The sequence below is a fragment of the Aulonocara stuartgranti genome (genome assembly GCF_965226115.1).
Source record: "Aulonocara stuartgranti genome assembly, chromosome: 15".
In the NCBI taxonomy this organism is placed as follows: Eukaryota; Metazoa; Chordata; class Actinopteri; order Cichliformes; family Cichlidae; genus Aulonocara; species Aulonocara stuartgranti.
Genome location: NC_138951.1, coordinates 8943718 through 8965036, shown reverse-complemented (window position 1 = coordinate 8965036; position 21319 = coordinate 8943718). Strand labels below are relative to the sequence as shown.

The window sequence follows — 21319 nt, the reverse complement described above, 5'->3', positions numbered from 1 at the left end:
GACTTCGCAAAGATTCAACACTGAATGTCCTTACTGATGCAGTCATCCCATTTATTTGGGCTTGCAACCAGCACTAGTAGTAGTTAGCTTGAGTGGGGTAGTATCTGAGATCTTTTGCAAGCAAGATGAATGTGTTAACCACTACACCACAGAAGCCCTCGTGTCTGTGCAAAGATAGAGGGGGAAAAAGCAAACAAACTGCACTCCACATAACTGCACTTGTGAGTGTTGCTTTGTAGAGCAAGGAACTCTTGGACACAGATGGCACGTGCACCTGGAATGACTTAAGAGAGTACAAGCTATATTCTTATTTCAATTAGCTAGATGGAAAAGAGTGCTGCAAGTGACAGCAATGATCGACTGCAAATGGAAACACTGAGAGAGGCACATCCATCCGCTCTGTTTATCAGCTATTGCCAGTTACCAAAAGTTTATTCTGTTCATCTGGATGTAGCGTTTTCAGTGGGAGAAACGTTTCGTCACTCATCCAAGTGACTTCTTCAATCTCAGCTGACTGCAAGTTTCCCCAAGCTTAACACAGAGCCATTCCCCAACTCTCTGTGAATGGTACTCATGGTCATTGATCAGTGGGCTTTGATTAGTGGTTGTTGATGAATGGTCATGAGAATTTGCATAATTATGATTAAGGAACTGACCTCCTAGCCCATTGTTCCTTCAGTGGGCTGATTTCAGTCATGATGCAAATGTACTATATAGGGCTGGATCAAGTGACCATGTAACCCTTAGTTACTCAGCAGTAGGCCTAGACTGCTGGGGCTTCCCATGATGCACAGAGTGTTTCTTGTTCACTCAACTCTTTCACTCTCACTACTTTGCATTTAATCATTAGTTATTATTAATCTCTGGCTCTCCTTTACAGCGTGTCTTCTGTCCTGTTTTTCCCCTCAACTAATCACAGCAGATGGCTGCCCCTCCCTGAGCCTGGTCCTGCTAGAGGTTTCTTCCTGTTAAAAGGGCGTTTTTCCTTCCCGCTGTCACCAGATGTTTGCTGATAGGAAGTTATTGGTTGTTGGGGTTCTGCATTAGAAATAGTCTTAACTTTACAATATAAAGTGATTTTGTGATTTTGTGCTGTGTAAATAAAATTTTATTTAATTTTATTTAATTCACAGTAAATTGTGATGACTTATTAGTATAAAGTATTTCAAACTGTACCATGCTTTATAAAAAATAGTCATAGCAAACAATGTATATATATAAAAAAATAATAATAATTTTAATCTATCATAGGTAGTTCCATAGTGTAGTGGTTAACACACACACTTGGCAAGTGAAAATTTCCTGGTTCCATTCCAGCCAGACACAAATCCCCTTTGGAATGTGTCAGGAGCGACATCCACCATAAAACTCTGACAAATTAAACATGCAGCCCCACACACTGTGGTGACCCCTTGTGGTAAGGGAGTAACTGAAAGTAGTTGCGATCTATTATAGGTAGCGTGCTTATTATGTAGTGGAGATTTTTTTTTAAGTTAAACATTTTATTTGGAAGCCTTAATTTGTTGTGTGAAATCTCAGCTTATAAAAGAACAATAAAATTACTTTCAAGTATGTTTAATATCAATATGTGCAGTACACTGAGCAAAGGTAATTCCCTGTACCACAGAAAATCACATAGATTCTTCATGTAATTACAGCTGAATCATCTAAAATACATAAGGGCAGGATGTTGTGATACATAAAACCCAGCTCTGGCTTTCATTACCATCTGCTTACACTGATGGCGATCATCTTCAAGTTTTGCTTTGTATATGCAACACTAGAGTACAAGAGTATATTACATACACAGCAGTACACCAAACACATAAATAAATATAATTCGTTTTTTCCAGGTTGCTGAGAAAACTTATTTTACAAGCTTTCTTTCCAAAAGAGTGTGGGTGCTGTATAAGACAGGTAGAAGCCAGAATCCATATATAATTGATTAGAAAAGGTTCAAAGACAAAATATATTGAACCTGAGAATTATATATTTCAAAAATCTGATAAATAAATAAAGATCTCAATTGATTTTTAAAGAACTTTTTATACACAGCACCCAAACAGTTTTGGGGTTATGGAAAATTACATATTTTTTTTGCATGCTTATAGTAGAATCAAAACCTATTTGGTTAAATAGGATACATTCAAAACACCCACAGTCCTGCAGAAAATGTTAAGCAGCAAAACATGTAAAAGAACTGCAGCAATTCTGACAAAAATTGCAGTATGTGTGTGCATGTGTGACATTTGTAAGTTGTTCACAGGAACGGGACCATACTGTCAAGTTTTGGAAAGCATAGCTCATAAACAGTGCCGTGTTCTGTCTAAGGCTCAGAATTGCAGGTGATATGTAATAAAATACTCTATGATTTAGTTTAGATATGCATTATATACATTCAAGTTTTTCATATTGTTGCATGAGCAGTTTGTGTTCTGCAGATACTAGAATTTGCTGTAGTATCTCATCTTGTGTGCTTGTCATGTTTAGTACTTGTTAAGTAGAGCCTAATAGTGCTACTTAAGATTTAGGATAATCTACATCAATCCTTTTGCTTTTTTTCATTTAGGAGACCTAACCTAAAATATTAAGAATACCCCTCGTTTTTTTCTCCCATGTCTCACTCTCTATCAGTCACCTTCAGCTTTGGCAGAGTCACGGTCAATTCAAAACAACTTCTTTTTCACACTCTTTGTCTCAAGGCTTTTAATGTCATCTTGGCTGTTTATTTCAGGCTCTGAATCTTCAATGTCAGCGTAAGTGCCGTCCTCAGATTCTGCGGTCTTTTTGATCAAAGTATCAAGTGGCTTTAGCGCTTCCTTAGGTACTATGTTAGCTACATCTTGATTGTCTATCTTGCTGGTAACCAAAGGAAGCTGTATGTCACCACTTTCTTCCCCTGGTTCATCTGAGTCTTCCTCTGCTTCGTCTTCTCCATCAGCTGAATCTCCCTGTTTTTCACTCCAGTCTTCATTGGGTGTCTCGGTTTCCTCATCCTCCTTTTCAGAAGCATTGGAATCCTCTTCATTATTATCATGACTTCCATCTGGGATGTTAATACATTCACATTGTGTAACATCATCCTCTGGGTTGTTTTCTCTGATTTCTTCTTTGGTTTCTGATTTTTCCTCCATCTCCTCATCCTCTTCTGGTTTAAGCTCCACTACATCATTAGTATCTTCTTGACAAGTGACATCACTTTCTGGGCATCCACTCTCTGGTTTGTTGGAATTATCCTCTGATTCACTGACAGCATTCTGTCCTTCATCTTGCTCGGATTCATCTTCTGTATCGTCTGTAGATTCCACCTTTCCCGTTTGAGTTTCTTCAGCCTCCTCTCCTGCAGATGTACCTTCTGCTCCAGATTCTTCCCTGCTGTCACTTTCATCAGTCTCATTTTCTCCTGCTTCAGGCTGTCCTGAGTCTTCCTCTGTGGTTTCATGCTTTTCAGTCTCGCCCTCTGTTGTTAAAGCCTCTGTGCAATCTTCACAAGTCAATTCATTTTCACCAGATTCCACCGCTTCCTTTCCAGGTTCTTCCGATTCATCTCCAGTTGTTTCACCTTCTACTAGCTTCTTACTGTTATCTTCATCATTTTCTTCTTCTTTACATTCTTCATTAGCACTGCTTTCTCCGATCTTTTCAGACGACTCTGTCTTGTCTGACTCATCACTGGTTTCATCTGCTTCCTCTGCCATTTCATTTTCGCTTGTGGCAGCAATTTCCTTTTGCTCAGCAATCTCACCCTCACTTAGTTTTTCATCCGTTCCCTTCACGTCCGACTCATCTGAACTGGTGTCTTTGTTAAATTCGTGCTCGGCATCTGTCACATCTTCTGCTGCCTCTTCCTGAGCGACCTCAACAGCAGCTTTCTTCAGCTCATCTTCACTTGTGACAGCACTCTCTTTTGCTTCAGAAACCTCATCTTCTGACTCAGATTCACTTGCGCTGGCGGTGTTCACCGCCACTGCTGTGTCTGAGTCATGTTCAGTTGTTGCAGCCTCTTCTGCTGCACCATAATCTTCAGCTTCATTGTCACTTGTGGTTCCTTCCACGTTTTCTTCAGCAGCAGCGCCTCTGTTAGGTTCATTCTCGGTTGAAACAGCAATCTCTGTTTCGATCACCCGCTCATCTTCGGTTGTTTCTTCAGCTGGTTCTGTGGTGTCATCCTCCTCTGTTGTCTCATCTTCATTTGTGGTGGCATCTAGGTCCTCTCCTGAATCATTTTCAGTGACAGCACCAATCTCTTCACTATTGTCAGCATCTTCTGCTTTAACAGCTTCCTCATTGTCAGTTGCTTCCACTGCAGTTTCATCCTTTGAGTCACCTTTTCCTGCTGAAGAAATCTCTTCACTTACAGCTGTCTTGTCTTCAGCTGATGCTGCTCGATCTGGTTCTTCTGACAATTTGTTCGTGTGATTGTTTTCACCCTCAGACTCCTCTGCACTGATAGCAGGGATCTTCTCTTCATCAGTGACTGTTCCTTTTTCCACAACCTCGTCTTCCTCAGATTCACGCTCACTTGTGGCCACCATGCTGCTCTCGACAGCTACATTTTCATCTTCAGCTGTGGATGCTTCGTAAGTGCCTTCCGTAAGTTCATGCTCACTTGTAGCGGCTGTCTCTCTTTCTACAAGAAACTCATCTTCAGTTGTTGCTATTTCAGATGGTTCATTTGACAGATCATTACTTGTGACATCATTTTCCTCTTCTTCTTCATTTGTGGTGGCATTTAAATCTTCGTCAGAGTCATCTTCGCTGGTAGCATCAGTCTCTTCTCCATCATCAACCTTCAGTGATTCCACAGCTTCCTCACTCTCTGATTCATGATCAGTTGAGGATACCATAGCAGTATCTTTGTTTTCAATCTCATCTTCAGCATTTTCATGCTTTGATTCTGCTTTTCTTGTGAGACCAGTCTCTTTTTCTGCAGCTGTCTCATCCTCAGTTGTTGCCGGGTCACCTGGTTCTTCTGTAGATTCGTCACCTGTAGCTGTGTCAGTGCTTTCATCTGCAGACTCGTCTTCACTAACGGTAGACATTTTCTCTTCTTCAGGGAGTATTTTTTCTTCCCAGACTTCATCTTTCCCTTCTGTGGTGGCTTCTACTGCTGTATTTTCATCTTCAGTAGTAGTATCTTCAGCAGACTCCTCATCTGACTCATCTTCACTCAAACTGGCAGTCTCATTTTCTGCAGTAAGTTTACCTTTACACCATGCTTCTTCTTCTTCTTTTAAAAATTCATCAACTATAGCTAAGTCTTCATTCACTGCTTCCTCCTGCATCATATGCACTCTCTTCTTTACCTTAAACCTCCCTGATTTACTTTCTTCTGGCATCGGATTTTGTTCAGCTGTTGCTCCTGCAACGTGTGTGTCTTCATCTTGAACCATGGTACCTTCAGCAACATCTTCCTTAGACTTATCTTCACTTGAGGCTTCAGTGTCTTCACTTTCATCTTCTTCTGTTGGTCCATTTAGCGGTTCATCAGCTGTTGCATCACTTCCATCTGCTTTCATCAGCTGGTCTTTCCGAATTCTCATTTGCATGATCATCTGCATTGATGGCAGCAATGTATTCTTTACGGTTAACCATTCCTTCTTTGCTGCTTCTTCCTCAGGTTCATGTTTAGCATCAGATGTCAGAGTAGTCTCTTCTGTTGAAGTCTCTACTGTGTCTTCCTTAGGGTCATCTTCACTCGTAACCACAATATGTTTTATTAGAGCACTCTTATTATAATATACACCATCTTCTTGTTTTGGGAGTTCATCATTTGACCTGATAGCTTCAGCAAATTCTTCTCCATTTGTGGATACAATTTGCACAATTTTTCCTGATTCTTTTGGTTCATGTAACAATTCATCAGCTGTGGCATCCTTTTCATTAGCCCTCATCTTCTGCATGATCAGCTGCATTGATGGCAGTATTATGTTCTTTGCTATCAAACATTTATTCTTTGCTCCTCCTTTGTCATATTCCTGTTTAGCTGTTGATGCCAAAAACGACTCTTCCACTGACATTTCTTTCTGAGTCTTATCTTCGCTTGTTTTATCACCTTTTTGTTTTCGCAGTTCATCACCTATGTCATTGGCATCATTCTCCTCCTTATTTTCTTCAGCAACAGTTTTTTCAGGCATTTCTTTGGCAACATGTTCTTTTGCGTCATTCTTTTCAGAAACCTCATCACGAACTGCATCTTGACTCATATCATCTGCTTCCTTTTCATCTGCTGCAAATTCAGAGATATCTTCAGGGCCTGGATGTACTTCTCGCACTTCCCTTAAAGCTTTAACAATAACTTTTTCCACAAGGGTTTCTGCCGCTTGAGTTTCATGAATATTTCCAGGGTGAGATGCACACTTGATTGCCGTGGCAGCAGGTACAGGTGTCATCGAATCTCCCTGAAGAGGTGTCCTACACGTCATTTTTTTCTTAATGCACGATTCGCATTGACAGCATTCATCGCCGTTTTCACTGCGCTGGTCACTATAAGACGTTCCTGTTGCTGAATCGTCACTTTTTTCTGCATGTGAATCAGTCGATGGTTTGAGGTTGACCTTCAGTTTCCGTCTTCTCTCTTCTGCTTGTGTCGTTGAAACACGGGATTTTGTCTCTCTTGGAGGTCTCGGTTGGCCTTTTTGGCCTTGAATTTTCCACAGTTCTCTGTCAATACTTGCTTGGATTCTTTTGTGAACCTCAGCTCTAAGTTCATTAATCGTACTGTCAAGTTGCTCACTATCTCCCAGGTTCCATCGAGTTTTGAACTCATTCATCGCTTTGATATAATGAGTCATGAACTGTTTTTCAATTTTATTTAATAAGGTTAAGACCCAAGCAGGATCATCTTGTGAAATCATTTTAGCTAGCTCTTCTCTTTCTATGAGGAGAAGGCTCTCAGAGTTGCTGTTCTCTGAAGAATCGGTTTCAGCTTCTGGAAGTTTTTGGCCCTCGCTGAAATTTCTTGCACTCTCGTTTGAGGAATGTGGTGTTTCAGATTGTTCTCTTGGACTATCACTGCTTGCTGGATAATCTTCCTTTTGCTCATCTTCACACATTCCTTCTGCCTTTCTTACTGATGTGCTCTGAACATCTGCATCTGTTTCAACTTCACACCCTTGTTGTACCTTCTTAAACATATCCACAGTGGCGTGAGGCTCAGAAACATCACCATTCACGTCATTGCCACTCTTTACACCATCACTGCTGTTCCCGGAGCCTGTGGAGCCACTGTTGACATCCACGCCAGACGATGACGTATGATTGAAATCATCATCTGCAAAATGGTGATCATCTTTCCGTAATGCATGTTCATTTTCAGGAGGATCACAAAGCCAAAGGGACTGAAGAATACCCATGAGTTCTTGATACCTTTCATTTTTTTCATTGGCATTTTTTGGATCATGGTCTATTAGCTGCAGCTTCACAAGGCAATCCAAAAAACCTCTAGCTGAGGAGCTCAGTTTACGTCCATAAGCTGGAGAAATTTCTGGTAAACTGTTGCATCTGTCTAGCTTCGGATTTAAAAGGACTTTCATCACTTGTATGGAAGAGTTAAATACTGTTGAGGCATTGTCTGCATCAGTAGAGGTGTTATCTTCCTTTGGTGTTTCTTTGCTTGTTTCGCAGTCATTATTAGGAAGACATTTCTTTGCCTCCCCTTCTACTGGGCCTTTTGAATTCTCAGTTGGATTGTTAACAGTATCCGCTGTGTTAATTTCTTCTGTTGTGGGGACAGTTTTTGGTCCATCGCCGTTTTCATTAAATTCCTCTACGTCCTCTAATTCACCCTCTGCTGGCAGTGATTTCAGCCATTCGTTTACAACCTCAGTAGGGGATGCGTTGGGTAGGCTGGATGGGACCAGGTCAAAATCATCAACTTCGGTGCTCTTATGCAGATATTTGCTGCTTCTGTCAGTTTTCTTGTCAGTGACACTTCCACCACTTTCCTTAGTATCCAGGTCACCATTTATCTTGTGAGGAACATTACGTTTTGAGTGACTGTGTGCTGGAGACTCACACATCTCTTTGATGATATCTGAACTAGACAGAGTTTGTGACAAGTTACTTTCATTTGACTCTGTGTGAGATATGACATGTTGTTCATTTTCTTTCTGCTGCTTTGCTCTCTGACTTGTTTCTGACATTGCTGAATGTCTTCCAGAGTTTGATTTGGCAGTAGATCGGCTCTTTTCCTTTGGCTTCATTACTTCTAAATTTAGTGGAGAAACACTGGTCCGCTCAGAAGAGACATCTGTAGTTGTGGCACTTTTCTTTCCACTGATCTCAGATGTTTTGGACTTTTTTGAAGATGATGAAGCCTTGGACTTCGTTGACATGGCTGTAGGTGCTCTGGTTTCATTTTCCCCAACGGTCACGATGGGGACATCTGATTTGCTTAAAATGTCAGATTTTGTTGATTTTACTGACCTTTTTGATTTTGCTGACACAGCACTCTGTGCTTTCTCAGATATCTCTTCAGTATTCTCTTCATTAGGATGGCCAGAACTGTTTGTAGTAGTGATTTCTGGACCTTGTAATTTATTTGACTTTGATGAACTAACTGATTTGGTTGACATGGCACTGTCATCAGCTTCTTCTTCATGTCCAACCGTTTCAGTGGTGGTTGTTCCAGATATATTTGATTTTTTTGTTCTTCCTGAGGTGTTTGACTTCACTGATAAAACACTTGGACTCCTCTGTGCTGGATCTGCCTTATCAGCTACCTGCTCCAGCACTTTTGATTTCCCTGATTTTTGAGAAGTTCTTGTTTTTGCAGATACTGATGTTGCATTTGACTCGGTAGACATTGAGGTCATTGCTCTGTTCTCTGAGTCTTCTGCTGTATTTTCATCAGTGTCATTTAAACAATTTTCAGTAGATATAATGGAGGGACCAGTTGTTTCTTTCTCCACATTGGCTTCATGATTTTCTTTGCCTACAGAGGGTTTTGACTTAGCAGTTTTTGAAGAAATGTTGGATTGCAGTGATTTGGTGGATCGGGCTGATTTTGCTGACAAGGAGCTTAGAGATCTCTGTACAGTCTCCAAATCATTGGCATTGTTGTATTCTGAAGATATTTCACAAGTTGTCGAGCTCCTTGATGACACAGAAACATTTGAATTGTTTAATTTGGCCGACACGCTGCTTGATGACCTCTCCTCAGTTTCTTCTTCAGCATGTTCCTCAGCAGAATTTCCAGCAAAAGCTCGAGATCCTTTTGCAGATCTCCTTGAACCACTTGACTTTGCTGACATAGAACTTTGTGCTCGCTCTACATTTTCTTTGTTAGCTGATGTACAACTTGTTGTTGTCTTTGCGCTTTCTTCGTCAGCACTTCCTTCACCTGGAAATGTGCCTTTTGATTTCGTAGATCGTGTTGAGGCATGCGACTTTGCAGATCCAGCTGAAATGGCACTAACTGCTCTCACTACATCTTCTGCCACATGCTCTTCAGCAGACACATCAGTGACTTCATCAACGTCTTCAGTAATATCAGAGGCATTGGATCTTTCTGTAACATGGGAAATATTTGATTTGACTGACATTACACTTGGAGATCTTTCTTCAGTTTGTGATTTGTCATTATCTTCATTGGAGGTCTCACAATTTGGTACATGAGAACATTTTGACTTTTTGGATTTTGAAGAAATATTTGACCTTATCGTTTGTGTTGACAATGAGCTCGCTCTTCCCTCAGACTCTGCATCAGCAATCTCAGTGCTGTGTTCAGAAGGGATAGTAGTAGCTTTTGATTTCTTAGATTTCACAGAAACATTTGACTTGGTGGATTTTGCTGATCTCTGTGATTTACTGCTTACAGGTCTTTCAGTATGATCAGAATCATGAGATATTTCTTCTACTGGGGCAGCCAATAATTTTGACTTATTGGATTTGGCAGAAATAGAGGATTTTGCTGACATTGCACTTTCTGCTCTGTTTTGAGGTTCATCCTCATCATTTCCTTGCGCTGGTAATTTATGCTGTGAAGCAACTTTTGAAGCTTTAGATTTTAGAGATATAGTAGATACATGGGATTTAGGTGTGGCAACTCTCTCTTCAGCTGGAGGCTCTGCTGAACATTTTGATATACCTGATATTTCAGAAAAATTTGAATCAGCCGAATGGAGTGACATTGAACTCACTGATCTGCTTTCAGTGTGCTCCTCTTTATTTTCCTTTTCTGCAATGCGATCACATTGAATGGCAGAAGATTTAGATTTTTTTGAAACTTCTGAAGTCTTTGACTTTGCTGATTTTGCTGAGCTGGCAGACATATTGCTTGGAGACCGATCTTCATGGTCCTCCAGATCACAGATATCGTTTTCATCTGGACAATGAAATACTTTTGACACTGAGGATTTTTCAGAAATAGCTGACTTTTCAGTTTTGGTTGACACTGCACTCGGTGCTCTTTCCTCAGTTTCATCTTTAGGGTCTCCTACATCAGCAATATGCGCAACTGTGCCAGACTGATCTTCAGAAGCATTTGATTTGACCGATATTACAGAAGCATGCGATTGAGTGGATTTAACTGACAAAACACTGGGTGATCTCTCTGCAGAATTTTTAGATCTCTCAGAAACATGTGACTTAACTGACTTGACTGATAAGCTGCTTTGTGCTCTTTCTTCCCTTTCATCATAGATCTTTCTGTCCTCTTTAATTGGAGCATCAACAGATCGTTTTGACTTATTTGATCTTGCAGAAATATTTGACTGGACAGACAATGAGCTCATTGCCCTCTCTTCAGTTTCACCCTTAACATCCTCTGTATTGTCAATGCAGTCTCCTAAAAGAGCTTCAGATATATCTGATGTTCCAGATGTTGCAGAGACATTTGACTTTGCTGATTTTCCTGATCTAACTGACAGATTGCTTGGAGCTCTCTCTGTGGGTTCCTCATGATCAACTTTATTTTCTTCCATTCTTGTTGATCTACTAGATTTTCCAGAAACTGTTGATTTTTCAGTTCTGGCTGAAATTGCGCTCTGTGATCTCTCTTGAGTTTGATCTTTGCCATCTATTTCATCAGTACCACTACACAGAACTTCAGAAATATTTGATTTCACAGATTTGTTTGAAGTATGTGACCTTGCTGATTTAGCTGATAAAGCACTGGGTGATCTGTCTGCAGACTTTTTAGATCTACCAGAAACATGTGACTTAACTGATTTGGCTGATAAGCTGCTTTGTGCTCTTTGTTCCGTTTGCTCTTTGTTATTTTCTTCATCAGCACTCTCTGACTTTTCTTTAGTTGATGCATCAGCAGACTGGTTTGACCTATTTGATCTGGCAGAAATATCTGACTGCGCAGATGCTGATCTCATTGTGCCATCTTCACTCTCACCTTCAATAATTCTTTCGTCAGAAGGGTCAACATTGTCTTCTAAGACAGCTACAGAAACATTTGATCTCTTTGATGCTGAAGAAACATTCGACTTTGCTGATCTTTCTGATCTGACCGACAGATTGCTTGGAGCTCTCTCTGTGTGTTCCCTAACTATATTATCTTCCAATATCGTTGATCTACTAGATTTTGCAGAAACTGTTGATTTTTCAGTTCTGGATGAAATTGTACTCTGTGGTCTCTCTTGAATTTGATCTTCACCATCTATTTTATCAGTATCACTACACAGAACTTCAGAAATATTTGATTTCACAGATTTGTTTGAAGTATGTGACTTTGCTGATTTAGATGACAAAGCGCTGGGTGATCTATCTGTAGACCTTTTAGATCTGTCGGAAATATGTGACTGACCTGATTTGGCTGATAGGCTACTTTGTGCTCTTTGTTCTGTTTGCTCTTTGTCATTTTCTTCATTAGAGTTCTCTGAGTTTTCGCTACCTGGACCATTAACAGAATGATTTGTTCTGTTTGATCTGGCAGAAATATCTGACTTAGCTGACTTGGAAGACATAGCACTCACTGCTCTCACTTCACTCTCACCTTCAACGATTCTTTCCTCGGGATGGTCAGCAAAGTCTTCCAAGCAAATTTCAGAAACCTTTGATCTTTTAGATGCTGCAGAAGCATTTGACTTTCCTGATTTTCCTGATCTGACTGACAGATTGCTTGGAGCTCTCTCTTCATTTTCCATATGAAGAGATATATTTTCCTCTTCGTGATCTTTTGACTTGGGAGATTTTGCAGAATTAGTTGACTTTCCAGATCTGTTTGATACTTCACTCTGTGCTCTTTCCTGAGTTTCCTCTTCGCCATATCTTTCATTGGCTTGGCAAGCACAAACTTCACAGGGTTTTGGTTTATTAGATGTGTTAGAAGCACGTGACTTTGCTGATTTAGCTGACAAAGCACTTGGTACTCGCTCTGCAGATATTTCAGAAACATGTGACTGAAGTGATTTAGCTGATAAGCAGCTTGGTGGTCTTTGTTCAGTTTCCTCTTCATCATTTGCTTCTTGAAGCATCTCAGTGCCTTCGTCTTTTGATTTAAACGATGTTGCAGAAATATCTGATGTAATTGACAATGAGCTCACTGATTCTCCTTCAGTCTCACCTTCAATATTAGTTTCTTCAGAAGCATCACCACAGCTTTCAGGAGTAACTGCAGAAGCATTTGATTTTAAAGATTTAGCAGATGTGGTTGATGTATTGCTTGGAGGTCTTTCTTCATATTCATCATTAACTGCAGCCTGTTCTTCAGCTTCAATATCGGTGGGCACGGACATATTAGATTTGGCTGAAGTGTTTGACCCTTTTGATTTTCCTGACACATTGGACTGAACTGATTTTACTGACAAAGAACTTGGTCCCCTCTCCTCTCCCTGTTCTCCGTGTTTGGATCTGCTGGATTTTGCAGAAACACTGGACTTTACAGACTTTGCTGATTTGACTGACAGTATGCTTTGTGGTCTCTCTCCGCTTTGCTCTTCAGTATTTATGTCATCTGATGAACCAACACATTCAGTTGCATCAGGAGGATCGGGCCTCTTGGATCCTTTAGATCTTGCTGATGAATTAGAGTTAGCTGACATGGCATCAGTTGCCTCCCTTGTCTCTTCTGTCTCAACGTTTAACTTTCTAGATGTTGCAGATTCATTTGACTTGACAGACCTAGCTGACATTACACTTACTGTTCTTTCAGATCTTTCCTCTGCATTTCCTGTATGTGGATCTTCAGATGCGCTTGACTCTGTAGATGTTGCTGAAGTGTTTGAATTCCCAGACATGGTGCTTTGTGTTCTCAGTTCAGTTTCATTCTCAGCTGGCTTTTGAATGCTTTTTTCTGCAGATGCCTCAGGTGACTCTACAGAAGAATCTGAAGCAGCTGATGTGACACTAGGTGTCCTCGGCTGAGCTTCCTCCTTTGTTTCTTTTTCACCTAGGAAAGAAGATGCCCTCGATCCTCTGGATTTAATAGACATCTCTGACTTTGCTGAGATGGGACTTATTGGTTTTTCTTCTTCAACATCTTCCTCTGATTTATGTTGTTGATGCTCAGACTTCACAGATTTTTCAGATTTGGAGGATTTAACAGACATGCTGCTCAGTGGTCTTTTGTGCGTTCCATTGTCATCACATGCTTGAGATCCTCCAACTGCAACATCCAAAACATCCGATTTGGATTTTGTCGAGGCATTTGAATGAACTGACATGGCACTTTTAGACCTGTTCTCCTCTTCATCCTTTGTCTCTGGGTCCTGTATTTTGCCAGACACAGTTGATCTGCAAGAGACATTAGATTTTAAAGACATGGCACTTGAACAATCTCTTTGTATTTTGCCTTCCTCTTCAGCTCGGGTGTAGATTTGTCCTTTTGTATTTTCTTCAGATACTCCACAATGACAAGCGTGTGAGGGTTTAGATTTTTTTGACTTGCTAGATTGTCCTGAAGCATTGGATGTTGTATCTTGAGGACTCTGGGGTTGATTTTGCCTAGTAATGGATCTTGTTTGTTCTGATTTCTCATTTAGACAGTTATACAAAGTGGAAGATTGCACGTTGCACTTTGGTGAGCAAGCCTCACTCCCGATGGTGCAATACTCTACAGTTTCAGCTGCCTCAATAGTCTGCTTCACACAAGTCTCTGTCTCCACCACTTGTTCAGTAAGCTCTTCGCTTGATCTAGATACTACTGTCTTTCTAGAGACCACTGTATGTGAAGATGCACTTGAGCTAGATGTTTGAATGCGGCGACTCGCCCCATGTGTTCTTGGTACATTTTTCCAGATTTCATAATCCTGGCAGTGACTGCAGCAGTGAGGACAATGAGGTTCTTCTTGATGTCTCTGATAGTGCTGACTCATGAAATGGTCATCTGGCTGAACAGCAGAGATGTTTTCAGATTCAAGATAGCTCGGAAAGTGTGGGTTATTGTTTCCTTGGTGGTAGTCACAGGTCCTGCCTGTGGTCTTTCTTACTTCCGTGGACCAGTGCACTGTTTCATCATTTTGCAGTCTAAAGCGCACTTTCATCTCCATTGATAAACTGCCATCTTTATTAACACGTACACATTTCTCTATATCATCTTCCCTCACCCCATCACCAGTGGGTGGGCAAGAGTTGACATTGTCTGGTGAATCAGTTCCATCTGGGCCTGACTTGTCAGATGACACTGACTGCCTGATAACTTTGTTTCCAGATTCCAGGTTTGGATGGATGACACTTTTCTTTGAAGGGAGTCCTTGATTTTTCATGCAGCAGTTAAAGAAAAAAGACAAATATTTCAAATTAGGCCTTTTGTTAAAGGTGTACGTTAACAAAAGTCATTTAATTTAGATGCTAGAGAACCATCCATAGCATATCTTTCAGTACTTCTACTTTGTAGTTACTACTTGTAAGAATGTAATTATCACTTTAAGAGTTTTTCCTACTCTCATGTCCGTCAGTGCAGCCACCGGAGCGTGACCTCACACTCAGCTTTGGAAGTTTATCGTCGGATGTTTTCCGAAAGTTCTCCACAATCGATGGGTGAGAAGGCTCCCGGCCGACACAGACAAGAACGCAGGGGCACTGCAGAAGACTCTGAACGCTGTCGATCTGAAACCAAATAACGAATACGTTTGTTTACAGTTTGCTGTTATCTTTAAAGGAACACAGGGAAGATGATTTAAAAAGAATGCCATCGTTAATTACAATTAATCAGCAAAAGTAAGAATTTAATGCCATCTGAAGAGTGAAATTAAGTTACCCTTATCAGTGTTGTCAGATTCTGATTGATCTCTAGCTGCCATTGTTTTGATCCAAAACAATCTAATAGCTTCTCGCTATATACTGTAGGGGAAACATCATTTCCCCCTTTAACAATCTGATCTGGCACACTAATTAGAGTCCCATATTTCAATCAGGACCAGTTAAAAGTTATACCTTTGGTTTTTGGGCTCTTTCTCACCTTCCCATCCGCACAGAAAGCTTAAGGTGAAGAGGACAATGATCAACTAATTTAATTTAAATTAAATCTAATTTAGAAACAGTATAACAGTGATGAGGTGAGATGAAGGTGGGCTATAGAGCGCCTTGCATCACCTGCAGAAACTCTAGGAAGGCTAAAATTACTTAAATAGCGCTCCCTGTACAAGACCTGGCGAAAGGATACCCAGATGGGCCGTGAGCTGAGCCATCAGCGGATGAGACCTGGATTTGACAGCAGCTGATGTACATATTGGGGTTACATAACAACATATTTGTGAAAATGGATGTCATACTAAGAATGGAAAATACTGCATGTTTTTGTTTCCTAACATTATGAATACATTTTAAAATATTTCAGTGTTATTTTGTTACGGTGATTTTAGTCAGGTGGGGTCTTTCTTTTATTGAGTAATGATGATAATAATAAATATCTTCATTGTGTCAGGACACTGCCACCTCTCGAGCACAGCGGCAGAGTTCTAAATCCCTGCCAAAGAAGGGTGTGAATCATGCAGTGAGTCAAGACAAAGCATCTATCCTAATCCCGGATGATCTCTGTGAAATGACGGTGCATTCGTGCGATGATGAACTGCCATTGTGAGCAGCATCAGCGTGGCTCAGCAGTACTGGCAGCTTGCTGAGTGTGCAAAAGAGTTTGACTAAATGTCTGCGTAATTCATCTATATTAATAAAGCTCAGACACAAAGATTTAGTTAGTTTTAGGGTACCTCCAGCTATTATCAAAAGTTTGATAATAAAACTGGACATCATGCAAGCTAATTATCAGCATTAGGATGACTTGTCTCCTGCGTCAGAGATGATTAACCTGAAACAATTCATATTAATCTCAGGGTACAGAGTGTGTACTAACCTTTCAAACAAAGGCCTAGCAGGAGTAACCTTCTTGGTTAATATATGTTTGTTGTTTGTGATCCTTTTTTTCAGATTTCAGAGAATGCAATCTTTTAAGGTTTAAGGACTTATTTTGTTAAGCATTAATAAATGAATTAATTAAATCCTCTTATAGGCATGTTAAATATGTCTATAACAGAATTAAATGACCAAAACACTCTTAGAATATTATGAATCTGTAATATTGTTCTTTCTATGTTTTTAATATTAAATACTCATGTTCTCTACTGTCAGTCATAAAATGCTGTGAAAGCATGTAGCCCCGAAGTATTGAGTGTTTTGTTGATTTTTATCTGGCTCGTGTACGGCTCGTTGTGATGACAGTGCAGTTCTGAATTTTAAAGCCACTGCTGTTAAAGGCAGATGAATGGCTTCATCTGTGGTCACACGAAGCCCAGGTGAAGATAATTAATTGCCATGGTGGAAGACACATTTCTGAGACACCTCTGGTATCAAAGTAGGGGAGTTTCAACGTTGACCTGTTTCTTCTCTCTCAAAAATAGCACTGATATGATCAAGATTAATGGGTTTTGGAGCAATCTCTACAATCTGAATGCATGGGTGAGGGAATATCCCCATTTCATTCCCTCACACCCTCATAGTATGTTATCTGGGATTATAACTATTTGCAAAGTTGATGAAATGATGCTATTTATTTATTGACTTATTATGAATGTGCCTGTTGTACAATAAAGAGGCTTATAGAGCAATTAAACACCAAGTAAAAATAGAAAATCTTGTAGATTTGAATGTATTAGTGTGCAGATTCCTGTTTTTACTGAAATGCTTTGTTGGAGGAGCAAAAAAATCTCCTGCAAGCGTTCGCTTCTTTTGAGATCTAATGGTTTTTATAATGTTTTATTATAGGAAAATCAATGCATGGCTTTGCAGGATTCACAAGCTTCGTGTGTACTGTGGACCAAAGAATTAGATTATATGCAAAAGAGTCTTGGTTTAAGACACGAATACAGTGTCAGGGGTCACAATGGTCCCGGTTCCAAGTCAGGATAAACCAGAGGGTTTCATCAGGATAATCGACATGCAGTGTAAAAATTTGTGCCTAATTAACATATGGTCCTTGGTCCTAACCAAAACTTCTTCCTGAAAGTAGTAGGAAACCATTCCTGTCTAAAATCTTATCTAACTCCTTTTATTCAGAAGGTTTGTGAGAGAAAATCAGGAAACCAAAACTTAATATGTGAATTTCTAGCTCCAGCTGTTTATGACCTCACCTTGTGCCCGCCCACAGTGTACAGCTTCCTGATGTGGTACTGCATGAGCTCGGAAACCTCCTCTAAGAAAAGCCCCAAACTGCGTAGACCCCTGCGGTGCAAGATGATGGTCTTTCTGAATGAGGGGTCACTGTTCTTCACCAACACCAGCTTCTTACTGTATCGGTGATGATGACGTTCGTGGCCCAGAGGTGTTTCTTCAGGCCTGCTCGGCCCACTGAGAACATAGTGGTGTGGATTGTGGTGGTGACATGACGGGTGAGTGTGATAGAAAGGTGACAACTGAGTCTCTACTGCTTCCAAGGCATGGGCGTGTCTACACTCTGAGCAAACATAGCATTCGGCTGTGGGTTCATGATGGGCCACCATGCCATGCTGGGGGATTCTGGGTAAGCGGGTGCTGTGGCGCTTAAAAGGAATAGAAGACCTGTGGGTGCCTTCGCCTCCTACAGCGTCAAAACAGTGAAAGTGGCGTCTGTGGGAAGACATTTTGGACTGTGGTGACGTTGATGATTGGGTTTGTGCTCAGAATGGAGGAAGGATGAGCTCAGGTGAGCAGAAGAAGGGGCCAGGTCAGCTTTGGCAAACAGTCCTGAAAGGTTGCCATGTTTTTCTGCAGCTGCCTCGGGTGAGGTGTTGCACCGCACATCTGCATAACCTCCGCTCACTAGAAACAATGTGGAAAAAATACATGAAAATGCATGCGTTGAAAGGAGATTACATTAGAAACATCTTACAAACCAGTTTTTCTGTTTTCCATTTGATCAATCACATTTGAGCAAGTAAACAGCTGGTGTGGAGGGAAAAAAGGGCCACATTTGTTGAATCTAATTTAAATCCACTGACTACTGTCTGATGATGAAATATGAAAATCTGTTAGTACAGCGGTCCCCAACCCCCGGGCCGTGAGTCGAGAGTTGAGGCTCAGGTGTGAAATGTATGGTTTTCAGGGTTTTTATCGTTTTTCAGCGTTATTTTGTTATCGTTTTTATCGTTAACTCGGTTTTCCTGGGTCTTTTCACGTGTGTTATGAATAAATCTTCTTTTTTTCGGTACCATTACTAGTTTTATTTTGTTGTATTTATCCGCGACACCTTAAAGGCCGGTCCGTGAAAATATTGTCGGGCATAAACCGGTCCGTGGAGCAAAAAAGGTTGGGGACCGCTGTGTTAGTGTAATAAGTTTGATACTGCTCTACATTTATCTTGTCTTATTTGTAAAAAAAAAATTAAAAATAGCTGTTGTGTCATTTTATCCTTTAATATGTTTAGCCAATGTTCCAGTAAGGCTTTCATTTCAGTATTTCTACATGTCCACATTTATGACTGAAAAACACAGACAAACATATTCCAGTTAAAATCGGATTCATTAAGAGATTTACACCCAAATCAATTACGCCCAAACAAAAAATGTGACATTCTATGTTGTGACACACGCAGCATGCATGTGCCATATATACAGACTGCTTTGAAGATCAAAGAGTGCATAAAGGCAGGGATAATGAGGCTACAGCCACAAATAAATCCTTAAGTGACTTTAAATAACAAGCTTAAGTCTCTGCTCACAGTCGAAGTGGACATTACCTCAGCGACTGCGCCTGTCACTGACAAAAATAGACTCTCGAACAGCTTCTCCTGCAATTAAAATTCAAGGATTACCTAAAAAAAGCAGAAATATCTGCAATAGGCACAATGCAGCCTTACTGTGACAATACTTGGACGTAAAGTCAATTCATTGTTGCCGGATGGAAAAGGGATGCATGCCCACTATGAAATGCACATAAAAATGCCACAGATTTTTTTTTTTAAATGGTAAAATAGGCTAAGCTTGACTGACACCTATAAAGAACAGGCTTGGCTGTTATCCTTGTTCTTGTATTAGTAATTTTTTTAGTCAAACAGCAAGTGTTTCCTGAAGCTGAACATTTCCAAAGAGAAGAAGAGCCAGTTATTTTGTATTCTCACATGTCATGTTGCCATTTTTAGTCGTTTAACTTTTAAGTCGTTTAACATTTAAATATCCATTTATATCCCCCAAAAGGTTTTTGATTATTGAAGCCAAAACATGAGTCGAAAAGGGGTTTTTTGTTGCCCACAATCAGGATTATGAATGTCCATTTCACTTAGTTTATGTGTAAATGTTTATTTTGATTCTTTTATAAATGTATTTAATCTTAATTATATCGTCTGTGTTCTATACTAATAAGTACCTCAGTGTCCTGTTATGTGTGACACTGAATGCTGCCACTGTTTCGTGTCACACATTACAGGTGTCTCCTCTATCAGTGTGAACTGATAGTTTATATGTGCTTGTATAAACTGGATGGTTTATGGAAATAAACAATTTCCAAACATAATGCACATAATATTTTATTTTTAAAAATGCCTCAGTGTAATATTCAATTTAATAAATTAAATACCAGTTATCTACCCTACAAAATTTGTTTCTTTTTCACCAAACTGCAATATATAGAAGAGTTCGTGTATGCAGATGGGTCCACTGAGGTTGATACGTAATGTTACAACATGAAAAAAAAAAATTACCCAGCATATCTTAAATACTTAATGTGATCTCACACAACTGAAACTGCATTTCATCGTTGTGGTCATTGCATTTCTGCTGTGGAAATTATATTAATTTACCAGCAAGTTTAAGTGCAGCAGCTCAATCAAAATGTGTAGTAACTACAGTCAAAAGCATACACATAATCAGAGGCAGTATACTCACATGATCCACAGTTATAGTCCAGGCAATTAAAACAACTCCCAAAACTATAGAATGTGAGATGTAAACTCCCAGAGAAGCACCATGGCTATTGCAAGGAAAGAAAAGAGAAACCAATGAAAAGTCCTCCCTGAGGAAGCGGGCCTACCTGCTAATCAGATACATGGGATGCTAAGGATAGACTGAAAAGCCTTGCTAATCACCCTGAGATTGGACTGAAATCTGCTGAAGCTTTGGACACATGACTTGGACTTCACCATTGCATAAAGGGTGTTATTTTTATTTTTATTTTTATTTTTATTCCTATTTATTCTATTTATCCCCTTCGTATATTTTATTTATATTGTCTCTGTATTTATATATATGTGTGTGTGTATAACTCTGTAACTTCTGTCGGTGCTGTGCTTTTTTGGAAATCGAATTTCCCAGAGGAACCCACCCGAGGGATTAATAAAGTTCTATCTTATCTTATCTTATCTTATCTTAAACACCCTAAGTTAAACACTTAGAAAGCAACTCCTGGCTCAGTAAAATTCAATGACTAAGCACGATACCCTGTTTTACCTTCATAGCAAACCCTTGTTTTCACTCAAGATAGGGACTGCACACACACACACACACACACACACACACACACACACACACACATATATATATATATATATGTGTGTGTGTGTGTGTGTGTGTGTGTGTGTGTGTGTGTGTGTGTGTGTGTGTATAGAGGAAGAGAGAGAGCGATAGATAGATATATGAGCTGAATTGGCTCATGACAGAGCTCTGAAGCATTTTTCTATTTTGTTTTTCATCTTCCTTTTCCTCTTATTGCTTCCTTAATGCCCAGAATAGCTTTCAACGACATTGCCTGGTCTTGTTACTCAGGTTTTCTTATTATTTGTCACAGTGACAGTGGAGACAAGAAAAACCATCTCAGACCCATCACTGTCAAAACCAAATTTTTGGTCTTTTATATAATCGGGTCCATGGCAGATGAGAAACAACACATCCTGTCATTACGTATGTAACAAAAATACTGAAGCAGCGTGTGAAAAACAAAGTCCACCCATACTGCTTCCATGGGG

General features: G+C 40.0%; 1 protein-coding gene across 2 annotated transcripts; it reads right to left on the bottom strand.

Moving 5' to 3' along the window:
* Positions 1-777: 777 nt before the first annotated feature.
* Positions 778-20393, bottom strand: rp1l1b (rp1 like 1b). 2 transcript variants are annotated; one of them, XM_082505219.1, is made up of 5 exons: positions 20244-20393; positions 19082-19150; positions 17517-18183; positions 14835-15000; positions 778-14644 (listed from the first exon to the last, which is right to left on the bottom strand). In XM_082505219.1, the coding sequence occupies exons 3-5, from the start codon at positions 18003-18005 to the stop codon at positions 2667-2669; spliced, it is 12633 nt and encodes a 4210-aa protein (XP_082361345.1). In that variant the 5' UTR covers positions 18006-18183; positions 19082-19150; positions 20244-20393; the 3' UTR covers positions 778-2666. The 2 variants fall into 2 exon arrangements, with proteins under 2 accessions (XP_082361345.1, XP_082361344.1); XM_082505218.1 differs by lacking the exon at positions 19082-19150.
* Between the last annotated feature and the right edge of the window lie 926 nt (positions 20394-21319).

Coding starts and splice junctions, on each gene's coding strand:
- rp1l1b (XM_082505219.1), bottom strand. CDS start 18,005: ATGTCTTCCCACAGACGCCACTTTCACTGTTTTGACGCTGTAGGAGGC. Junction 15,001..17,516: donor ACACTGTGGGCGGGCACAAG/GTGAGGTCATAA, acceptor ATTTGGTTTCAG/ATCGACAGCGTTCAGAGTCT. Junction 14,645..14,834: donor CTGCACTGACGGACATGAGA/GTAGGAAAAACT, acceptor TGAAAAATCAAG/GACTCCCTTCAAAGAAAAGT.